General features: G+C 37.7%; 4 protein-coding genes across 4 annotated transcripts; all 4 read right to left on the bottom strand.

Moving 5' to 3' along the window:
- On the bottom strand, window positions 5641–6628 carry LOC104772124. Its single transcript, XM_019241748.1, has 3 exons — window positions 6562–6628; window positions 6059–6455; window positions 5641–5958 (listed from the first exon to the last, which is right to left on the bottom strand). Exons 1-3 carry the CDS (start codon window positions 6626–6628, stop codon window positions 5901–5903), a joined length of 522 nt encoding a protein of 173 aa, XP_019097293.1. The 3' UTR covers window positions 5641–5900.
- Window positions 8001–16899, bottom strand: LOC104768685 (DExH-box ATP-dependent RNA helicase DExH3-like). The gene is made up of 19 exons (XM_010492716.1): window positions 16421–16899; window positions 16010–16164; window positions 15820–15907; window positions 15496–15729; window positions 15313–15408; window positions 15044–15232; window positions 14751–14910; window positions 14538–14668; window positions 13373–13543; window positions 11831–12103; window positions 11494–11688; window positions 11072–11275; window positions 10869–10938; window positions 10614–10762; window positions 10178–10486; window positions 9227–9286; window positions 8976–9128; window positions 8780–8890; window positions 8001–8695 (listed from the first exon to the last, which is right to left on the bottom strand). The coding sequence occupies exons 1-19, from the start codon at window positions 16673–16675 to the stop codon at window positions 8213–8215; spliced, it is 3486 nt and encodes a 1161-aa protein (XP_010491018.1). The 5' UTR covers window positions 16676–16899; the 3' UTR covers window positions 8001–8212.
- On the bottom strand, window positions 17086–18471 carry LOC104768684 (protein RESTRICTED TEV MOVEMENT 2-like). Its single transcript, XM_010492715.1, has 2 exons — window positions 18271–18471; window positions 17086–18188 (listed from the first exon to the last, which is right to left on the bottom strand). The coding sequence occupies exons 1-2, from the start codon at window positions 18386–18388 to the stop codon at window positions 17191–17193; spliced, it is 1116 nt and encodes a 371-aa protein (XP_010491017.1). The 5' UTR covers window positions 18389–18471; the 3' UTR covers window positions 17086–17190.
- Window positions 18803–22741, bottom strand: LOC109124763 (lysosomal beta glucosidase-like). Its single transcript, XM_010492714.2, has 12 exons — window positions 22521–22741; window positions 21943–22183; window positions 21554–21758; window positions 21361–21451; window positions 21122–21267; window positions 20798–21041; window positions 20476–20580; window positions 20206–20388; window positions 19924–20125; window positions 19307–19799; window positions 19128–19214; window positions 18803–19038 (listed from the first exon to the last, which is right to left on the bottom strand). The coding sequence occupies exons 2-12, from the start codon at window positions 22157–22159 to the stop codon at window positions 19014–19016; spliced, it is 1998 nt and encodes a 665-aa protein (XP_010491016.1). The 5' UTR covers window positions 22160–22183; window positions 22521–22741; the 3' UTR covers window positions 18803–19013.

Genomic DNA, 23047 nt, shown 5'->3' with positions numbered 1-23047 from the left:
GCATAAGTGTGTTGTCCACGGTACGTTCCATAATAACTTTGTAGAAGCTGCATCATTTTCAATAGCCTCCACATCTGAATAAAGGATAAAGGATTAACTTAGAAAAGGAAATTTGAGATCAAGAAAAAAGGATATTAATTGTCATTCCATCGTTGCTGCGTCATATAGTACATCTCATCCCTGATTCTATGAAGAATGCATATTCTCCATTCTAGATAAGAAGCAACAACGACAAAAAAAGACAAAAAAAAAAACTCAGTTTCCTTCCGGATCTAACAATGAAAAAAAAATCAAAACTTTGAGAGATCACTTACATAGATCAAGAAAAAAGGATACTAGTTTCCATTCCATAGTTGTTGTTGCCGCGTCATATAGTGCATCATCCCCGCTTGTACAAAGCCACCTGAAGAGGAATATCTTCCCCTTGATATATATCGCCTTGTTGTAGGCAAGAGCAACCTGAGATCATACTATTATATCCAAAGTCATAGAACAGCAAAGCAGGTTACAAAATTGTAAATATCAATAGTATTTTTCAGCAAAGGTTATTAGGCTTGGATCCGATAAGAAAGTGCTGACCAAGTGTCAAGTGATCGACACTATCATAATCCACCTCTCTATGACTATTAGCTAGCATATTAGATTCCCCTAGAGTTCTTAAACCAAAACCTGCATCACCAAAAAAGCATACAAACCTGTATCAGAAACAGTTACTTTTTTTATGACTTAAAATTAATCTATCTGAGTTGAGAGTATATGATGGGAGTATACAACCTTATATATGCATTGCTCGTGAAAGCAGTGACTGACACCCAATCAGATCATCAACATATGAACAAGCTCCTACTTTCCTTTTGACATATATAACACCATAATTGAAGGGATAATCACTCTTGTCCCCAAAGCTCCACCAATTTTTCTCTGTGTTACATTGGCAAAATTAAAATGTCTTAAAACCAGTTAGACAAAATGACCAATGAATAAATGGAATACAAGCAAATGCATCAACCACCTTCTCGGACTAGTTCAATGTGTTGGGGCCAGTCTCGGGGACACAGAGACACATTCTCTTTAGCTACAAATACATTTTCAGGTGAATCATAGAATGACTAAAAAAAAAAAAAAAAATTTACGCAAATTTTAACTCGATCTGTCAATAACCTCCACATCTGAATAAAAGATAAACATTAAGCAAATTTTTTTTTTTCAAGTTTCACAAATCTAAACACTCAATACCAAGAAAAATTACTTAGCTTATCTAGGTCCAACAAAAACAAGATGATGAAAGACTGAACTAAAAGCATATCCTATACCTGAACAACATTACAACCAAACACAACTCACAATGATATGATTACAGTTCCATGAACTCAAAAGATATGTTTTTTTTTTCCCTTCAGAATTAAACGAATTCGTGAAGATGAAACCTTTCGTTTTATATGGAGGCATCATTGGTTCTCTTTTCCCTGATGAGAGTATTTATGCCACGTGGCGATATATAAGATGATAAAAATCACTAATTACTGATCAAATACATTAAAGCCCCTGAAGTTTTGGAACTTTATGTTAGTAACCCTTATACTATTGTTTTGTCTCTTAAATGACACTATAGTTACGTCTAGAAGAAATATGTCAAGAGAGAAAAATACATGTGATAGTTACACCATTGGAATTGTGATCACTTGTCTAAGTAGGATACAAGTGATCACCATTGAAATTGTGATCACTTGTTTTTAGTCCCTACATTTTTCTTGAATATTTCAGATACTTTATTTATAAAGTCATCATATCAAATTGACCCAAATCAGTGAAACGATTGTTATTAATAGAAATTTAATTCATCTTTTTTTTGATTTAGTTTTATTATAAGGTACAAAGATGAACAAAATAATACAAAAACCCATAAAACTTATCAGTGCAGACCTTCCCATTCATATACTTGAAGGCGGTATCGTTATCCATTGATATTGGAATACGCTAGAGTTTCCATCTTGAGAAAGAAAAATTCTATTTTCTGAAGCTATCCACTTACACGTATGGTAGTTCCATGCATTCTCATACACCACAAAAGCCTGATAGTGCCTATAATGAGGACCTTGCTCCATTCGACACCAGAAAAGAGTCGTTCCCCATACGTTATTGTTAAACCTGAACTCATACTCCTCGCCGATTTTAATAATATGTTCTCCAAGATTGTCGTTTTTTGAGTGACAATGAACTTTGAGGAGTTTGTTGTGTTCCAGTTGATTGCGTATCACGACTTTGCTTTTTGCTGACACCATGTTGCTTAAGCCAATGCTTAGGCCTATAAAAATCGTGAGTAAGAGGAGACTGTTCATTTTTCTTGTGATAAATCTCTGATTGGATTCGACTCTTTTTCTATATTGTATGTGGAGTATATATATCCACATTTTATGTAGGTTTTTGATTATTAATTTATGCCAAAGAAAGGAAAGTTGGCAAGATATATGGAAAAATCTATTATCACCAAAAAAAAAAATATGAAAATAAAACTTAACCAAAATTGATATTCTGTTGAATCCCAAAATTACATTGTGCTAATGTGTTAATTTATGGAATTAAATCGTAATATGATCAGATAAAATATAAATCTTTCGGGGTGTATTGAAACCATGATCTTGAAGGATTTGATGGGATTTAAGAAATTTGGAATTCTGATAGATTTTAGGGGAGTTGATATGATTTATGGTAAAATTCTTTCAAATCCCACCTAAAACCATGAGATTTGGATTTCTGTATTTTTAACTAAACAAATCCTCTCAAATCCTCCAGAATCCCAAAAAATTATTAAAATCCAAATCCACAAACTGTTTTGAATAACAGTGGATTCTAAAGTAGATTTTTAAATTATCAGTTCAATAATAGTGGATTTCACGAGACTTTTTAAAATCCATGATTGAATAACATAGGATTTGTAAATTTTATACAAATCACATAAAATGTCAAGTTGAATACACCCCCTTTTGTTTTGATTTGTGAATTGTTTAAGATATCATTCCTTTTGTTGTGATCAAAATAATCTTTTCAATCATTTAGATGTAGCAAATATAAGAAATTGTAGGGGGTGTATTCAAAACATGATTTTGGAGGATTTGTGATTTTCTTAAAAATCTCCTGTTATTCAACTAGTGATTTTAAAATCACATCTCAAATCCACTGTTATTGAATATGAAATTTCTTAAAAATCATTCAAAATCACTCACAATCCACTGTTATTCAATTAACAATTTACAAAAAAACATAACAAATCCACTGTTATTCAAAACAAAATTCCATTTTTTTTAGAAAAACATAATATTGATTGTGAGAGACTTTGGATATATTTTTGTAAGGGAAATTCTATTTAAAAAATCTCATTTTGGGAGTGTGTTTTTGAAGGATTGGTTTTAAAAAATAAACTCTGAAGAACAAAAACAAATTATGGGCTCTCTCTCTCTCTCTCTCAACCTCTGAGGTAAATAGTATTGTACCTTTCTCTGTTCTCTACTCCCCTCTCGTTTACATATCGGAATCTTTATTTTCCTGTAGCAGCAACATGTCTCCGTCACTACTTGTAATTGGTGCTATGGGTGTAGCTCAGCTCTTCTCTTTAGTTTACTTCAGCGTCTGGTCCAATAGATCCTACTTTAAATCCCTCATATTAAGTAGCATTGTCCTCTTTATTGGGAACTTGTTATATGCATTAGCTTTTGACCTCAACTCAATAGCAGTTCTTTTGATTGGTCAGCGTTTATGTGGGTAAGTCTCTTTAAGACTTGAAACTGCTCTTATTATGAGTTCTTGAGGAATTGATCATATTGTATTGTTCAGGTTGGGATCGGCAAGAGTAGTGAACCAGAGATATATAAATTACTGTGTACCGTTAAAGATCAGGATGCAGATTTCAGCGGGGTTTGTTAGTGCAAGTGCTCTAGGAATGGCGTGTGGTCCAGCGCTTGCTGGTCTATTGCAAATAAGATTTAAAATCTATAAAGTTACATATAGTTTATAGATGACACTATAGTTTTGTCTATTAAATGACACTATTGTTTTGTCTCTTAAATGACACTATAGTTACGTATAGAAGAAATATGTCAAGAGAGAAATACATGTGATAGTTACACCATTGAAATTGTGATCACTTGTCTAAGTAGGATACAAGTGAGTGATCACCATTGAAATTGTGATCACTTGTGATCACTTGTTTTTAGTCCCTACATTTTCTTGAATATTTCAGATACTTTATTACAACTAGTCATCATATGAAACTGACCCAAATCAGTGAAACGATTGTTATTAATAGAAAATTAAATCATCTTTTTTATTTAATTTTGTTATGTGGTACAAAGATGAACAAAAGAATACAAAACCCATAAAACATATCAGTGCGGACCTTCCCATTCATATAATTGAAGGCGGTATCGTTACCCATTGATATTGGTAGACGGCAGAGTTTCCATCGTTAGAAAGAAAAATTCCATTTTCTGAAGCTATCCACTTACACGTATGGTGTCTCCACGAAGTCTTATACACCACAAAAGTCTGATAGTGCCTATAATGAGGACCTTGCTCCATTCGGCACCAGAAAAGAGTCGATGACCATATGTTATTGTTAAACCTGAACTCGTACTCCTCGCCGATTTTAAGAATATGTTCTCCAAGATCGTCGCTTTTTGAGTGACAATGAACTTTGAGGAGTTTGTTGTGTTCTAGCTGATTGCTTATCACGACTTTGCTTTTTGCTGACACCAACATGTTGCTTAAGCCAATGCTTAGGCCTATAAAAATCGAGAGTAAGAGGAGACTGTTCATTTTTCTTGTGATAAATCTCTTTGGATTCGTGTCATTTTCTATACTGTATGTGGAGTATATATATATCCACATTTTATTTAGGTTTTTGATTATTAATTTGTGCCAAAGAAAGGAAAATTGGCACGATATATGGAAAAATAGATTTTCACCAAAAAAAAATATATGGAAAAATATGTTAACCAAAATTGATATACTGTTGAATCCAAAAATTATATTGTGCTAATGGTAATTTATGGAATTAAATCGTAATATGATCAGATAGAATATAATAAATCTTTGTTTTGATTTGTGAATCGTTTAAGATATTATTCTTTTAAGATTCCTTTTGTTGTAATCGAAATAAACTTTTCAATTATTTAGATGTAGCAAATATAAGAAATTGCAGTGTACTTTTCCTCTGAAACTATTTTATGCTTTTAAAATCATGTTTTATCCTTCAACAATATTGTGATGTTTTCAAAATTTTCTTACATTGACTGTTAATTATCATGTTTACGTTTACGTACATTAGTATATATATAGAAACTATAAATTAATAGAATTGATTTGGTGGTAGAATTTTATGAAATGACCCCAAACCAAAGAGTGTATCTCGTTTAGCTTTGAACAAGTATTACCGACAAATTTTTTTTCAAGAACGCAAAAAAATGCGTCCAACAGATTGATTATAAAATAGCATCAACTTTAGAAAGTAGCGAACAACTTCTTAAAGCACAGATCAAAAGTCTCATAAAGCCATACCACATACTGGGTTCCACAACAAACATAGGGTTTTCAAGATACTCAAACTTGTCAAACAGAACATAAGTCTCATAAAAGATTCTTAACATAGGACAAACAAACAAACAAGTTGCACAGCTAGCATAAAGTTATCCTCCAGATACTTACTTCTCAAGCTCTTGTTTAGTTGATAGAAAAGCGAGGCATACAGAAGTCAACAAGCAGTGATGTTCGCTGAGACTTGTCGCCAACATTAAGCCGGAGTGGCCTACTTTTCACAGCAACTTTGACAAATGAGGTCTCCTTCTTGTAGCATATTTGAACAGTCGCAACATACTTTCCGTTGATCCCCACCACTTCAACTATCATCACATCTCTAAGTCCAACATATCGAGTTCCCTTACCTGACGGTCCATCGTAAATTCCCTAACACACAAGAAAAAAAATGAAACAAGATTAGATCTATACTTTTGTGATTAATTAATCTCTGGAAATTTTGAAATTTAAAAACTAACGACACTTTTACCTTCTCTCCAAGACGACGCTCCAACTCAGGACTGACACATGGAGTCTTGCTCCCACCGGTTGTTGCATTAACAGCTCAAGTGCTTCCTCCCAATATGTAGCCTCAAGCACTTCTCCTTTCATGGGAACGAGAGGTATCTGACAAGCAAAAGGGGTAACAACCTTGGACACACATCCCAAAGGTGCCCAAACAACTTGTTTCGATAACCCTTGTTTCAAAGCAAAAGTAAGGGCATCTTTCACAGTGAGCTCGCAGCTTTGCCCGTCTTCCTTCTTTGGACAAGCGTTATCAACCAAAAACTGAGCTGAGTAAATAGTATACTCAGTGTCAAGCTTAAGTATATCCCGCGTAGTGCTTATCAGATCCGCTGCTACCAAAGCCGCAGACTGAGACGCATCTGCAATCCAAAAAAAAACAAATGAAAGAAAATAAACCCAAATTCACAGTTTCCTTTTTCATGATGCAAAGAAAGTAATTAATACTCTAGATTTTGATAAAGTTACCATAATCTTCTTGCGCATTCAATGCTCGTTCGCACTCCGGATGACAAGAGGTAGTAGCCAGGGCCATCTCCAATTAACTTAACCCTAGACACATATAAAAAAAATTGGCTTACAAGATCAGAAGCCGATCCAAAGTGAAAACATAAACGAAAGAAACTAAAATCAAGCAGAAGAAGAAGAAGAAGAAGAAGAAGAAGAAGAAGAAGACATTCATAAAAAACAAAAAACAATACAAGACCTAACGACTATCAAACATTTTGAACATCAAATGTAACCATTTCTAATTACAGAGAAAGATCTTCAAACGAGAAAGCTCTCGACTAGAACAAACCAAAATCATTCATCCAAGAAAAAATTTTAAAAAACCCTATTCGTAACTACAAAATAAGTTCACTAATCGCATGAACAAATCACAAACCAAACAAAAAAAAATCTGTAAACAAACACAACAGAAGCTAAAATGAGAAAGAAAATAAGAGAAAGTTTACCGGAGGAGGAGACTGAGAGTGAGAGAGAGAGAGAGACAACAACGGCGGAATCCGAAACAGTGTGGTGTGGTGGTCACAATGTTTTGAAACCCGGACCGGACCGGTCGGTTGAACCGGTTTAACCGTGAATCGGAAGGTTTGCCGGTCCGGGTTATACTTAAAAACCGGACACTTAAAAACTCGGATAGAACCGGAAAAACCCGATTAAAACCCGTTAACCTGTGGTTGAACCGGCGGTCCAGGTTAAACCCAACATCTAATTATCAAATTTGAAGGTGTAACTAATGTAGAGACCAGCTATATAAAGAAGGAATCGAGTACTTCTTCCTCTAACTTTTCCGATGTGGGACAAAATATTATTTCTAAGAATGTGGTTTCCTTCATTTTGTTCGGTCACGTCTATTTTTCAAAATTTTGTTCGCGTGAAAATCTTTTTACCAGCTCTACTATATTTTTATATGGATATTCGTAAAACCTATGTAACATATATATGTATGATATTTCTATACTGTGAAATTCAGTAAACTGTTGACCCACGGTTGGACCGGGTCAACCCACTGACCCGGTGACCGGAAAGTTGTCCGGTTTGCTTTACGGGTCGGGTTTCAAAACACTGGTGACAGTCGCCTGAAGAAAGTTCCCCAAATGTAAAAGCCGTCCCGAAACCCTATCTCCGAAACGCTGTCGTTGAGACTAATCTCTTTAATCCATTAAACGGAGGAGCCCAACAATGAAAAATACAAAAGCCCAAACTAGGTTTAGAGTGGGACATTTTAGAATTTTACACACGTGTATTATTATGTCTTTAAACGACATCGTTGTTTAAGACGGACACAGTCACGGTTCAAGACTTTTTCTCAAAGTCTAGAAAGCTAAAAAAAAAGTTAAAAATCATTGAGCTTTGTCAAAATATTTTAATTTCGTAGTTTTTCCAACCAAAAGTTGTACTAATAGATATGAAAAAGTTTATTTAACATTGCTGAGATCGTCTTTCTTGAACCAAAAATGTCCAAAACTATAATATTGCATCAAAACCCCCTGAGATTTCGGATTTTCATGTTAATAACCCTATACTATTTGTTTTGTCTCCTAAGTATATTACTATCACTTTGGGATCTGAGATCGTTCGTCCAAAGGCACAAAACCTACAGAGAGAGATTCCATTATTTTCCCTTGGACCGCCTACGCCGTCCTCCCAGGAGTTTAAGCATGTTATCAGTTACATCAGGTGGTGAATCTGCATCCTCGTTTTGCTGGCCTGTACTACTATTATCAGAGGTATGAGTCAACCAAGCTAAGGCCTCCACAGCTGCATCTTTCTCAGCCAGCGTTTTGTTCCTCTGAGGTTTACCAACGAACTGCATCCCTTTAAACTCCACTAGTGCTCTAAATTCGTTTGTCTTTAGATGTTTTGTCTTGTACTTCGGAGGCGAGTGTCCCGCTCTCATCAAAAGTGTCTGAAGGAGACTCTTTGGGTTTGTCCCGTCTTTGGAGTGTTTGTTCTCTCCTATTTGCGGTTGGCTTGGCTTCTTTGTGTCACGACCAAAGACAAATCTCCCTTCGCATTGGTCTCCCGCCACGAGTTCTTGAACTGCAAGCATGAGGTACTTTCCTTCTTTGTGTATGTCCATGCTTGGATCTTCAAGCTGCAAAACCGAAGAGATGGATACTAAAGGTGTTAAAGAGCTGCACTACAAACTTTTTTCCTAATGAAGTTGAAAAAAACTCGCCTTTCTTTGAAGAAGCTTATCTAGTTCTCCCTTCAGCTTTACGTAGGAATCAGCCAAATTCGGATCCATGAAGAAATCAATGTACCCGTCAAGCATTTTAAGATGTCCCACCTGGAAACAACACAAGACTCAATCCCAGAATATTCCAGATTCTGACTCGTGTAAGGGTTAAAGAGAGAATAATGAGAGAAATCACCTGTACTCCAGTGCTCAGTGCACCACCAAAAAGTATCAAACTGGAATCAGGGACACCAGTGGAGTCCCGTATGAGCACAGCATTGACCTTTACTTTCTCTCCAAAGACTAGCCAAGGGTATGGAATTGTTGGGAACCGCGAATTAACAGAATTCTGATACATAGAAACCATTAAAAAACCGTATATATAAACAATGGCTGTATCGAGAGATTTAACCAATGGTTTTGGGAAATATGATTGAAGAGACCCACCGCGTATAGTGATACTTGGCCATCATCCATTGTTTTAAATGACATGGAAGTCTCTCTGTGCTGTGCAAAGAAGAAGGACAATATGTAATTTCACCGAACCCTCTAACATAAGAAAGGAGACTTAGCAAGAGACATAGGTAGTTTAGACTTACCACAACAGATGCTATTCCGGGGAATAGGCCAGAGCAAATGATAGCACGAACCAGGCACTGGTTGTGACTTAGCTTGTTGTTGAGAGCTGAATCATCATGTACTAATCCAGCTTCTTTCAGAATATAGTTGAACTGCTTCCTCAGCGAATGTATTGCCTGAAGCGTCTGAGCTGACAGGAAATTCCTCCAACAGAACTCATAAGCCGATCCTTCCCTTTCAGCATCTTTCCACCCTTCAAAGGCACGAACAAGGGCCATATGGTCACTGTAGTCTTTGGCAGAGAATCTCAACTTGGCTGATAAAGCTAACTAAAATGAAACAAGGAATCATCATCAGATGTTTTTTGATTTATGTTTTTAGAACAAACATTTGCCAATTAATCAAAAAATCACTATACATCATGATACAAAATGAAGCATGACTCGTTGTACTTACGTCCTTTTTGTCTTGAGGTAGAAGGAAAGGATCTCTGACACTGAGCCCTGATACAATTGTCAGGATCGGGTCAAAGCAACGGAAGATGGCACCCATTATCAGCATTTTCCCCAGCTTGGGATCAACGGGGAGAATCGATAAGAGTTTTCCTAGTTACAACAGGTCAAAAAGAAAGCAAGCAGGAAAGTCAGTTATGATACATGTAGGTATAAGAAAAAATTGAAACTTTTTTTTTTCAGCACTTAGAACACAAACCAAGATCCGTTAGATTTTCCTTTTNAAAGAAGGACAATATGTAATTTCACCGAACCCTCTAACATAAGAAAGGAGACTTAGCAAGAGACATAGGTAGTTTAGACTTACCACAACAGATGCTATTCCGGGGAATAGGCCAGAGCAAATGATAGCACGAACCAGGGACTGGTTGTGACTTAGCTTGTTGTTGAGAGCTGAATCATCATGTACTAATCCAGCTTCTTTCAGAATATAGTTGAACTGCTTCCTCAGCGAATGTATTGCCTGAAGCGTCTGAGCTGACAGGAAATTCCTCCAACAGAACTCATAAGCCGATCCTTCCCTTTCAGCATCTTTCCACCCTTCAAAGGCACGAACAAGGGCCATATGGTCACTGTAGTCTTTGGCAGAGAATCTCAACTTGGCTGATAAAGCTAACTAAAATGAAACAAGGAATCATCATCAGATGTTTTTTGATTTATGTTTTTAGAACAAACATTTGCCAATTAATCAAAAAATCACTATACATCATGATACAAAATGAAGCATGACTCGTTGTACTTACGTCCTTTTTGTCTTGAGGTAGAAGGAAAGGATCTCTGACACTGAGCCCTGATACAATTGTCAGGATCGGGTCAAAGCAACGGAAGATGGCACCCATTATCAGCATTTTCCCCAGCTTGGGATCAACGGGGAGAATCGATAAGAGTTTTCCTAGTTACAACAGGTCAAAAAGAAAGCAAGCAGGAAAGTCAGTTATGATACATGTAGGTATAAGAAAAAATTGAAACTTTTTTTTTTCAGCACTTAGAACACAAACCAAGATCCGTTAGATTTTCCTTTTCATTCAGTGCTCCAATCATTTTCAGGAATCCAATAGCATTTTGAACCTGTCATGATATTTTCAGTTTTTTGGACTAGTATCAAGACAATTTGAATCAAATTATCCATATAGAAAGATTCTGATAATCAATCAAACTTGTTACTAGTAAGAAGATAATTGCCAATATATCTGTCACTTACAGCCAAAGACTCCGGAGCCTGAAGTGCAGCTGACAAGAATTCTGCAATGCTATCAACCTGAAGACTTTTAATTTGCAAGCAGAGAGAGTTTAAAGGAGTTCTCAGAAGTTCAGGTAGTTGATACTCCGCAAAAGCATCATAGACGCATTTGGGGTACAAGTGATAGCATTCTCCGGGAAGCAGACGCCCAGCTCTTCCTCTTCTCTGAAGGCCAAATAGAGAGATATGTTGGGTATATCAAATGAGAAAGCTTTACAGCTATCAAAAGATGCACCAGAAAGTAAAATAGATGTTTCTGAAATTGCAGCAACGGTAATCATGCAATCAAATCATTTCAAGGAGTCAATGTTGTGAACAGAATTACAAGAACAGTGTAAAAGACAAGAAAGATTGTACCATAGGTTTTAGCATAATGAATTCACCTGTCGAGCAGAAGCTTGAGATATCCATGAGGGTAGCAAACAAGGTGTATTGTTCAAAGCATCGTAGGTGGTTTCTTTTGCTTTGCCACAGTCAACCACAAAAACTACATCGTTTATTGTAATACTAGCTTCTGCCATGTTTGTAGCAAGAACAATTTTTCGAATATTAGGAGGTGCTCTCTCAAAAATGAGTCTCTGCAGAAATATCGAAGAAAGATGTAAAGACAGAAATCAAGAAATGGAGGGACACATGTTAAATAAGTTACAATTACTACTTCTCCAGGGTAACAACTCAAGCTGAAAGGAAACAAAGTTACACATGAAGAGATAACTCAACCTGTTCAGCAGTTGCCATTGAGCCGTGGCACATCAATAGTAAGACCCTATTGGGATCCCCCAAGAGAGGATGGGCTTTGATTTGGTCGCTCAGGGATCTGATGTCATCCCATCCTGTCAAAAATACTAATACAGCACCTGGACGTTCTTTTCGACAGATGTGACAGAGAACAGCCTCAATGAGATTGAATCCTATGCAGTCAGGCATCCAAGACGAAAGTGAATCACGTGTCCTAGAGTTATAGCTTTCAAAATTTGACTTGGTGAGAGCATCCTGCAATTTTAAAGAAAGATTGTTGAACAATGTTATTGAAAGATTTGGCCTGTTCAGCGAACGTACTTCATCAATAGAAACATAGATCAGTAGGACTGGCAAATTAGCAGGTTACCCTTGCCCTGCCATATGAAGCTTGAAACTTTAATTCTAAGGAACTTCCACTTTATGTACAAAAATTAGCTAAGTACCTCAACAAGAGTAGTGATCTGGTTTTTTCTTTTGCGAGGCATTAACTGTTTTTGCGTTTTCCACGTCTTTTCTTGACCATAATCATCAACTTGGTTGAAAGAGGTCAACTTATATCCCGTTATTTCCAGTACATCCTCCAAAAAATGTGCCTTCACTGGATGTGTGAAGCCCTAAAAAGTATATATACATACATTCAAGGGTTGACAAAGAACTATTTTGACATAGGAAAGCCTACTGACTCATTGAGGAAGAACATTGTCTTACAGGAATGTGAATGGTTGGTGCCCCTCCATAATAATTAGAAAAGAGTTCAGCATTTAAAGTGGCACTCATGAGAATCAATCTCAGATCTGGACGCCGTGGAAGAAGCTCCTTTAACACTATAATTAAGAAATCTGCAACCAAGAAGCGAGCGGGATAAAAAATTATGAGACTTGATTTGCGGAAACCTAAACAATAGATATATAGAATATGTACCTTCATTCATGCCCCTTTCATGGATTTCATCAACAAATACATGTGTTACACCATTCAAATTGCGATCACTAAGCAGACGTCTAAGTAGGATACCACTTGTACAAAATAGAAGATGGGTATTTTTTCCTCTCATTCCTTCTAGCCGAACTTTAAACCCAACCTATCAAAAAAATCTCTGTTAGGTATGAAATCATTAACAAACAAGCATCTTTAAACAATTTTTTAGTGTTCGTTGGAGTAATCAGACAGCATTCGAATTGGTGCTCAAATGAAGCTTAAGCATCTTGACTAACCGTTTCACCAAGAGGTTCTCCTCTTTCAGCTGACACTCTTTCTGAAACTGCCATGGCAGATATTCTCCTAGGTTGTGTACAAATGATGTTGCAGAATGCTCCTCGACCAGANCATCCTGCAATTTTAAAGAAAGATTGTTGAACAATGTTATTGAAAGATTTGGCCTGTTCAGCGAACGTACTTCATCAATAGAAACATAGATCAGTAGGACTGGCAAATTAGCAGGTTACCCTTGCCCTGCCATATGAAGCTTGAAACTTTAATTCTAAGGAACTTCCACTTTATGTACAAAAATTAGCTAAGTACCTCAACAAGAGTAGTGATCTGGTTTTTTCTTTTGCGAGGCATTAACTGTTTTTGCGTTTTCCACGTCTTTTCTTGACCATAATCATCAACTTGGTTGAAAGAGGTCAACTTATATCCCGTTATTTCCAGTACATCCTCCAAAAAATGTGCCTTCACTGGATGTGTGAAGCCCTGAAAAGTATATGTACATACATTCAAGGCTTTGACAAAGACCTATTTTGAAATCGGAAAGCCTACTGACTCATTGAGGAAGAACATTGTCTTACAGGAATGTGAATGGTTGGTGCCCCTCCATAATAATTAGAAAAGAGTTCAGCATTTAAAGTGGCACTCATGAGAATCAATCTCAGATCTGGACGCCGTGGAAGAAGCTCCTTTAACACTATAATTAAGAAATCTGCAACCAAGAAGCGAGCGGGATAAACAATTATGAGACTCGATTTGCAGAAACCTAAACAATAGATATATAGAATATGTACCTTCATTCATGCCCCTTTCATGGATTTCATCAACAAATACATGTGTTACACCATTCAAATTGCGATCACTAAGCAGACGTCTAAGTAGGATACCACTTGTACAAAATAGAAGATGGGTATTTTTTCCTCTCATTCCTTCTAGCCGAACTTTAAACCCAACCTATCAAAAAAATCTCTGTTAGGTATGAAATCATTAACAAACAAGCATCTTTAAACAATTTTTTAGTGTTCGTTGGAGTAATCAGACAGCATTCGAATTGGTGCTCAAATGAAGCTTAAGCATCTTGACTAACCGTTTCACCAAGAGGTTCTCCTCTTTCAGCTGACACTCTTTCTGAAACTGCCATGGCAGATATTCTCCTAGGTTGTGTACAAATGATGTTGCAGAATGCTCCTCGACCAGACTCTATCTCTGATTCCAAAATGTATTGGGGAAGTTGAGTTGTCTTACCACATCCAGTCTCCCCAGATACAACTATTACCTGAGAATTTTGACAGTCAAAAACGTACAACAAATAAAATTTCCAATCACAGTCAAAGATTATCATCTCTAAAATTTCACCTGGTTTCGAGCAATAGCTTGAAGAAGTCTTNAAAAAGTATATATACATACATTCAAGGGTTGACAAAGAACTATTTTGACATAGGAAAGCCTACTGACTCATTGAGGAAGAACATTGTCTTACAGGAATGTGAATGGTTGGTGCCCCTCCATAATAATTAGAAAAGAGTTCAGCATTTAAAGTGGCACTCATGAGAATCAATCTCAGATCTGGACGCCGTGGAAGAAGCTCCTTTAACACTATAATTAAGAAATCTGCAACCAAGAAGCGAGCGGGATAAACAATTATGAGACTCGATTTGCAGAAACCTAAACAATAGATATATAGAATATGTACCTTCATTCATGCCCCTTTCATGGATTTCATCAACAAATACATGTGTTACACCATTCAAATTGCGATCACTAAGCAGACGTCTAAGTAGGATACCACTTGTACAAAATAGAAGATGGGTATTTTTTCCTCTCATTCCTTCTAGCCGAACTTTAAACCCAACCTATCAAAAAAATCTCTGTTAGGTATGAAATCATTAACAAACAAGCATCTTTAAACAATTTTTTAGTGTTCGTTGGAGTAATCAGACAGCATTCGAATTGGTGCTCAAATGAAGCTTAAGCATCTTGACTAACCGTTTCACCAAGAGGTTCTCCTCTTTCAGCTGACACTCTTTCTGAAACTGCCATGGCAGATATTCTCCTAGGTTGTGTACAAATGATGTTGCAGAATGCTCCTCGACCAGACTCTATCTCTGATTCCAAAATGTATTGGGGAAGTTGAGTTGTCTTACCACATCCAGTCTCCCCAGATACAACTATTACCTGAGAATTTTGACAGTCAAAAACGTACAACAAATAAAATTTCCAATCACAGTCAAAGATTATCATCTCTAAAATTTCACCTGGTTTCGAGCAATAGCTTGAAGAAGTCTTTCTTTGTCCTTAAATGAAGGCAAAGATTTCCGGAATTCCAGCATCGTCCTTCCCTCAGGGGATTCCTAATATACAACCAAACAACTATTGCCTTAGTAAAAACGCTTCGATGAATTTAGAAGAGTAACGAGGTAAAGATGATTTAATAATACCTGCCAGGCTCTCTGCATATTGCGCATCCGCATACTCCTCCTCTGAAGTACCTTTTCCATAACAGAACCATCGAGAAACGAATCAGAACTTTCATCGGGAAGTTCTTCAGTCTCTTTAGGAGGTTGAGAATCAGCTACACCTTCATTAGTCTTTCCTGAGAGTAGCTGCTGTCTATCAAGGTGTTCCTGGAGAAGTCCCTCTACCCTTCTTTGCAAACTCAAAGGAAGTACCACCTGCACGAGGAGATGCATTACAGGTTCAGCATAAAAGTTAAAAAAAAATTGTGCCTTATCATTTTGGTAAATCAAGAGAGGCAAAGTTACCTCCCGTTGTGGTCGCTTATCATCCAAATCTGGCCGGTAGTTGGGAAGAGGAACCTTGCTTGCAACCACCACTTTCCCGTAAATTTCACTGTTAAGTCGAAACCAAAAATCCAAAGTTACAAGAATCAGGTTAGCCCATAGTGTATGATAAGAAACATGTTATAGACCAAATAAAGGTCTACTTATATACCTGTACAGTCCCATTCTCTTGGCAAGATTTGAAATCTGCTCATAATCCCTTCGATCCCTTTTGTCTCTGGAAACAATTTCTTGTTCGCTACCATTGGCCAACAGAATACTTAACTTCCACTTCCACTCATCAACATTGGCCACAGAAGATGAAGCCTATTATAAACCAGTTCACGCCATGTATCAATTCATTTCCCAAGTAAAAAGGATCAAGCTCTCATTTAAACAGTCATTTCACTAAACAATTTTATCGACAAAGTTATCTATCTATGTAGCGTTTTCATCCTCACAAACACCTAAAGTTTCCATTTCGAGAGAAACTTTATACACTAGAGATCGACACAAATCCAATCCGAGTAATCTAATTGGCTGATTGATTCCATTTATCTAAACAATTTACCAAAACACGAACCTTATGTTCCTCGAATTCACACTCGTACTCATCATCAGAGAACTGTTCCGCAGTGTGACCAATGAAACGACGATGTATTGGGTAGAACAATCTTGTGACACCATCACCACTGCGACTCGAAATCAGAAACGCTGACGAGTTAGAAACCGGACCAACGGTAAAAACCCTGTGTAAAGATGGATTTCCCAATAGAGAACGAGTATGAATCTTGGTCGTCTGCCCCAAGAAGAGGCTTATTCGTTTCGTGAAACGCATTGTAGATAGCGAAATGGACGATGAGGCATGGTTCTTAACCTCGCCGTCTTCCTTGTCTCTCTACTTCCCCGTTCTCCGGTAAATGAAGTTATTTTCTGATTCTCTCAGTGCCCAATTCAACTGGGTTCTCTCCCAGACTGAGATTAATAGTCAGAGAAGATCGAAAGGAGTAAGCTTTCAAGGTCTCTCTGTCTTCGAATCTAAAAGGGTTTAGGGTTTATGGATTGGAGTGATACTGTTTAATTGTTTTGGACTAGGATAGCTATTTTTGTTTAATTGACAAAATTAATATATGGTCCTCGTTATTTTATTATGTTTAAATGCTACCCCTAACAAAAACATATAATGTTTATTGTCCTAATGGATGTGAAATTATAAATGAACAAGAATTTTGTGCTAATTTAGTTATATGACATCACCAAACTTTATTAGATTTCAGAATATATCACAGTTACAAAGTACATAATATACATTTTTCAGTTCACACATGACACAACTTCTTCTTTTAAGAGATCTCATTCTGGTTTGGTAGAAGATGATGAAGAAGAAGAAGGAGAGGAAGAAGAAGATGAAGAAGATGGAGATGAAGAGCAAAAGGTATAAGAGACATAAGCTCCAAGAGCAAAGATAACAAGAGCAGCCACTCCTACATTCATCATCAACTTCTTTTCTTCAGTTGTTATCTCTTTCTTCCTTATTTTCTCCATTATCCCTTTCCCCATTTTCTTTTCCTTCTCCACCAAGGATCCTAATTTTTCTTCTGCTGATTTTACCACTTCGCCTACTCCTCCTAAACCGGGCTTGAGACCAGACCTAGACTCGGATTTGGGGCTAGACACGTGCCCGGATTTTGTATAGACCACTTCTGGAAGCTTTCTCTCTTCTGGCTTTACTAGCATCTTCTCTTTTCCTCCAGTAACATCAACAGACTTTCTCTCATTGATCTTCTTTAGTTTAGCTTCTTCCACAAGTTTCATTTCCTGAAGCTTCATTTCCTCGAGTTTCTTTTGCTCGAGTTTCTGTTTTGCTTCAACTTCTTCTTGAAGCTTTCTTGCCTCGGCCTTCTCTTTTGCTTTAGCTTCTTCTTGAAGCTTCCTCATTTCAGCCTCCTCCTTTGCTTTAGCTTCTTCTTGCAGCTTCCTAATTAGCGCTTCTTTCTCTTCCAGAAGCTGCTTCTTCTTCTGCCTAGCTTCTTCCTCTTCCTTCTCTTTCCTTTTAGATTCTTCCAACAACCTCTTCTCCTCTAGCCTCGCCGCCTTCTCCAGAGCAGCAGCCTCGGTTTTAGAAGCTTCTGGAAGATTCGCCACCTTGGTGATCGTCTCCTTAGGCAAGGTGATGGTAAGGACATTGTTTTTGAAGCTCCCATGGATCTTATCTACTAGACAATTCTGTGGAACAGTGAACACCTCGTTGAAACGGCTCCATCTCCGATCAGCCAAAGGACGTTCTCCGGTGACTCTTATCATCTTCGTGGTGTGCACATATGTCACCTTTACTTGCTCCTTTGCAAAACCTTTAAAAAACCAATTCACATTAGAATTAAACCACCATAATTAGTCTAATATATCCCAAAAATATTATTTCTAAATACCAACCTGGAAGATCAATTGTGAGAATTGTGGCTTCAGGTTCATCTTTCCATTCGGATTTGGGGACAAGATCCTCGTACTGAACCCCGAAGCCTGCTCTTTTCTGTTGCTGTCTGGCTGCCATTATTAATTACTTCTTTTCTTTCTTTCTGATGATCTCTTCTGAATTGGCTAATTTGAGCTTTGATAATATTAGTAAGGTGTATTGCTCTGCATATATATATGTCTTTAAATTTCTGCAATACTTAGCCATTTTCTCTTATGTTATGCAATGGATATTCCTAGTTTTGCGGCTATGTTTTCTGTTCATCAAAATCTCTTCTTTAGTCTCAGGTCATCCATCCATATGTTTCTTCTCTTACAAAGAAAGCATATTTTTTGTTCTCTTGCTTTCTTCACAAGTTTATGCCCCCCCCCCCCCCCCCCCCCCCCNAATGACGTCACTTTTGAACTTTTTATCAGTTGAGATGTGTAGTTTCGTATCTTGTGTTTACCATTGCCCACAACGTAAATTCAATTTATTTTCAAATATGATGGGTTGAAGGAAGAGTACAGTCTGTAGAATGTAAAGAACCTAAGTAGAAGAACGTTCAAGTTCAAATATTAAAGATGTTGCAGGTTGCAATAACTCTGAACACAACATGACACAGATTCAGGATCTCTTTTGCTAGGCTAGAAGAACAAAACTACGTTACGAAAAATAAAACCTCCAGGATCAGATAACTGAAAGAATTATTTACTCCAAGCTTTCATCTTCTCAGAACTCGGCTTAAGCTACAAAAAGAAAGTTACCTCAGAAGTGTCAGATTCTTACCAGTTTATGAAGAGAAAATTAAAAAGGAAGTTGAAACTGGTGATGATACCTTGGGAAGAGAAATAGACAAATTGTAGCAGATACAAGGACTGTGATTAAGCAAGGCTTTGTGCTAGTAGCAGAACCTGAGGTTGACCTGTTTGCAACCAAAATAAGGGGTTAAGAATCTTAATCTTGTGTCAGAACACACTGAAACGAAGGAACAAGAAGCTGTGTGAAGCATTCTACCTAGCAACAATGCTTTCAACAGATTCGGTTTCAAGACCAGACCCATAAGCAAAGAGTGGGTCATAATGTGAATCTCCATAGCTCATAGGCAACTGCTCTGTGTTTCTGAACCATGTAACAGGAAGTTTTCCACTGAAGCCATGATCCCCAAAAAGAGCATCAGTGATACCTTGTCCTTCTGTTCCTGGTAGCCACGCTGCAACCAATGCCTCAATGGAGGCAACATACGGTTCCATCACAAGCGGTCTGCCTGAAATAACCACAACCACACACTTAACAGCCTGACAAGTGGAGCTAATAATCGCTGGACCTGGGTCCAGCATAGTTAGCTTGTCGTTATCTCCAGCTGTCTCTGCATATGTAGGTTCACCAACAGCAACGATTGCATAAGCAAAGTCGTTCGATTTGATGAATTCAGCATCTGGATTTTCGCGGAAGACAACTTCAGTGCTTTGATCAACAGCTGATTTTACAGCGCCAAGAAGTGTAGTCCCTGAATCATAAAAAGGTATATTAATTGCTGAAATGTTCATCATTGCTCAAGATATATGTCTAACAGCATAGAAAGTCACTAATAAGATGCTTGTATAATCTGCAATAAGAGGTGCACAACGTACCCCTCGTGTTCTTGTTACCGCTAAAGCCTTGCCAAGTTATGGTCCAACCACCACACTGATAACCCAAATTATCAGCGTGAGTGCCAGCAACTAGGATCTTTGAAGTCTTCCTGGGAAGTGGGAGCATGGGATTGGTTTTGTTCCCGTTTTTCAGCAGCACAAGGGATTTCCTAACAGCCTCCCTTGCCAAGTCTCTGTGTGCCTAATAGAAAATGAAAACACTCCATCAAGATTTTGAAGTACTTGCAAGAGAATCTAGCTCTGGATGATTAGGCAACTGACCTGGCTTCCTAGTTCATTGGAAAAGCTGTAATCAGCCAAAGGGTTCTCAAAAAGACCCATGGTGAATTTGACAAGCAGGATTCTCCTGACAGCATCATCAATCCGGGTGACAGGAATCACTTTGTTCTTCACCAAGGACGTAAGATCGTTGACAAACTCGGTAAAGTTGAAAGGGACCATGACCTGCATATTGTTTCATTAGCTAACACAGACATGAGAACCATCTTCCTATTTCAGTCCAGGAATGTCTGTGAAGTTTGAAACACCAACCATATCAATGCCAGCTTGAATTGCAGCTCGGACGGAAGCTGTGTAGTTCGTATGCGGTGGTGAGGAAATCTTATCAACACCTTGCCAATCCGAAATAACAAAACCCTGCACATACCGTAGGAGAAGATAAGTTGGTATTAGCACTCAAAATCAACTCCTTCATATAAGAATTCACACACGCTCCATAAAAAGTTCAATTCACGACTCCACAAAACACATGGAGAAGGAGCCTTATTCATTCAGAAAGACTTCGAACACAGACTCACAGAGCATGTGCATTGAAGTTGTGGTTGACATTTAAGGAGTAAAAAAGTAGGCAGACCTTAAACTTAAGGGTACCCTTAAGATACCCTGTGATAAGCTCAGTATTTGCATGCATCTTTTCACCATTCCAGCTCGAATATGAAACCATCACTGTGGAAACACCTTTGTATATTGCATCAGCATAAGCAGGCATGTGAACGCTAAGAAGACCATGTAAATCAGTCACCGTGTTGTTCTCATTTACTCCTCGGGTTGTCCCACCATCTCCCACGTAATGCTTGGCACATGCTGCAACTTTATCCCTGAAAAAATAACACACATGAACGGAAGAACATACCAATGTAAGGCTCATATAACACAACCAAATTAGCAAAAGCCTTACCTGCCACCAACAAATGGAATGCCATGCTTATAGTTGGCAGGAGGCTCTCCTTGTAAACCAAGTATGATATCTGTCATGTCTTCCACAACTTTGTGATCCTCGCTGTAGCTCTCATAACACCTACCCCATCTTGGATCTCTACAAACCTACAAAAAGTGAGTGAGAAACAACTTTAACAAATGTCCAAGGTACCTAAGGTATGAAGAGAACTTATAGGATCCAGACTACAGAAACTTTACTGCAATGCAAGGAGCAAATGTGTAAGGAATTCCAGTGGCTCTGACTTCGACTGCAGTAGCTGCTCCAATCCTCTTAACCAGATCAGGATCCCTGTAAAACTCAACTCTATTAGCACAAGAAATATAGATCGCGTTCATCAAAACAGAGACGGGAAACATGCAAAACCAAATAAACGTTTTAGCTAAAACTTGCCTGGTGGCTCCAAGACCAACATTGTGAGGGAAGATAGTAGCGTTGTAGACATTGTTATGCCCGTGAACGGCATCAATGCCATATATCATAGGAATCCCCAAACGACTCACTAAAGCTCCTTTCTGATACTCATTGATCATATCAACCCAATCCTGAGCGGTTGCCTCAGGAAGTGGAGAACTCCCACCACCACTCAATACACTGCCTGCAACAGAACAAAGAGACATCTTTTATTTTTTCAAGTTTCACAAATCCGAACACTCAATACCGGGAAAATTGCATTGTATATCAAAACAAGCTGAAGTATTGAAGAGAGGAACATAAGAAAATAATGAACCAACCAAGTAAAATAAGTAAGAAATTGCAAGAAAGATAAGTTATTTGCATACCGATGAAGTAATCTCTCATGATGTTAACAGTGGCAACACTTTTATCAATCTGAACCATCTGACCAATCTTCTCTTCCAAAGTCATTCTACCAAACAAATCCTCAACTCGATCAGACACAGTCTGTTTGGGGTCCTTATACAGCAAATAGTCTCCATCCCCATAACAAGAAACCCACACACACATCCATAGAAGAATCGCTACGAAAACTCTGCTCATCTTGGTTAAACAGGAGGGGCAATTCTGGAAACACAAAAGACAGAAACTCAAAGATAAGAAAGAGTTCTCACTTCTCACTTCTCATTTCTCACTTGTCAGCTTAGAAATATCCAAAACAAATTGCTGATACCTTAAGGTTCTCAGCAACCAAGCAAGAAAAAGCAACCTTTTTTCATTAGTGATAAAAAGAGAGAAGAAAAAAGCAAAAAAAAAACAAAACTTTATTGAGATTTACTGTATAAGTTTCAACAAAGATGAAGAAAACCCACGATTCGGTATCGAATCTTGTCCCATGGAATTAGAAAGACTATACATTGAATAAAGCAAGATCCCACAGTAGAGAAAGACAGAAAGAACTTACAGTAGAGAGAGTTAGGCAGAGCAACAACAACAACAACACTAGAAAATATCTCTGCTGCTGCTTCTTCTTCTTCTTGGGTGAGATTTTATTAGAAACAATTAATAAGAGAATTAAAAAAGAGTAGTTAATAAACGCTTTTAAGCAGAGATATCAAGAGAGAGAGAGAGAGAGAGAGAGAGAGAGAGAGAGAGTGTAAAAGACGTTGATGCGGGGATTTGTTGTTTTTTTCTTGGAACGTGGGGTGGGGTTGGCTCACGTTTTTCCACAAAAACATCTGTACCCCCCCAGACCCAGAGTACACTCTGCAATTAGCATAACGACGAACAAAGCGTCGTCGTTTCCTCTTTTTTTTAAAGTTTCGTTTTTTAAGTTATATAAAATTATTGCCTTTAAAGTTATAGAAAAATATCGTACTTGCTTTTTAACCGACCTTGGACACGTGTCACTAGGGCGGGAGAATCAGATTCCTCGACTCTAATCTCACGCCTACACCGGAGTTGATACTCTGCCCTCCGGCCGCCGCCACT

Source organism: Camelina sativa, chromosome 20, assembly GCF_000633955.1.
Source record: "Camelina sativa cultivar DH55 chromosome 20, Cs, whole genome shotgun sequence".
Classification (NCBI taxonomy): domain Eukaryota; kingdom Viridiplantae; phylum Streptophyta; class Magnoliopsida; order Brassicales; family Brassicaceae; genus Camelina; species Camelina sativa.
Note: the sequence above shows the minus strand (reverse complement) of the source record. Positions and strands in the feature narration are given on the sequence as shown.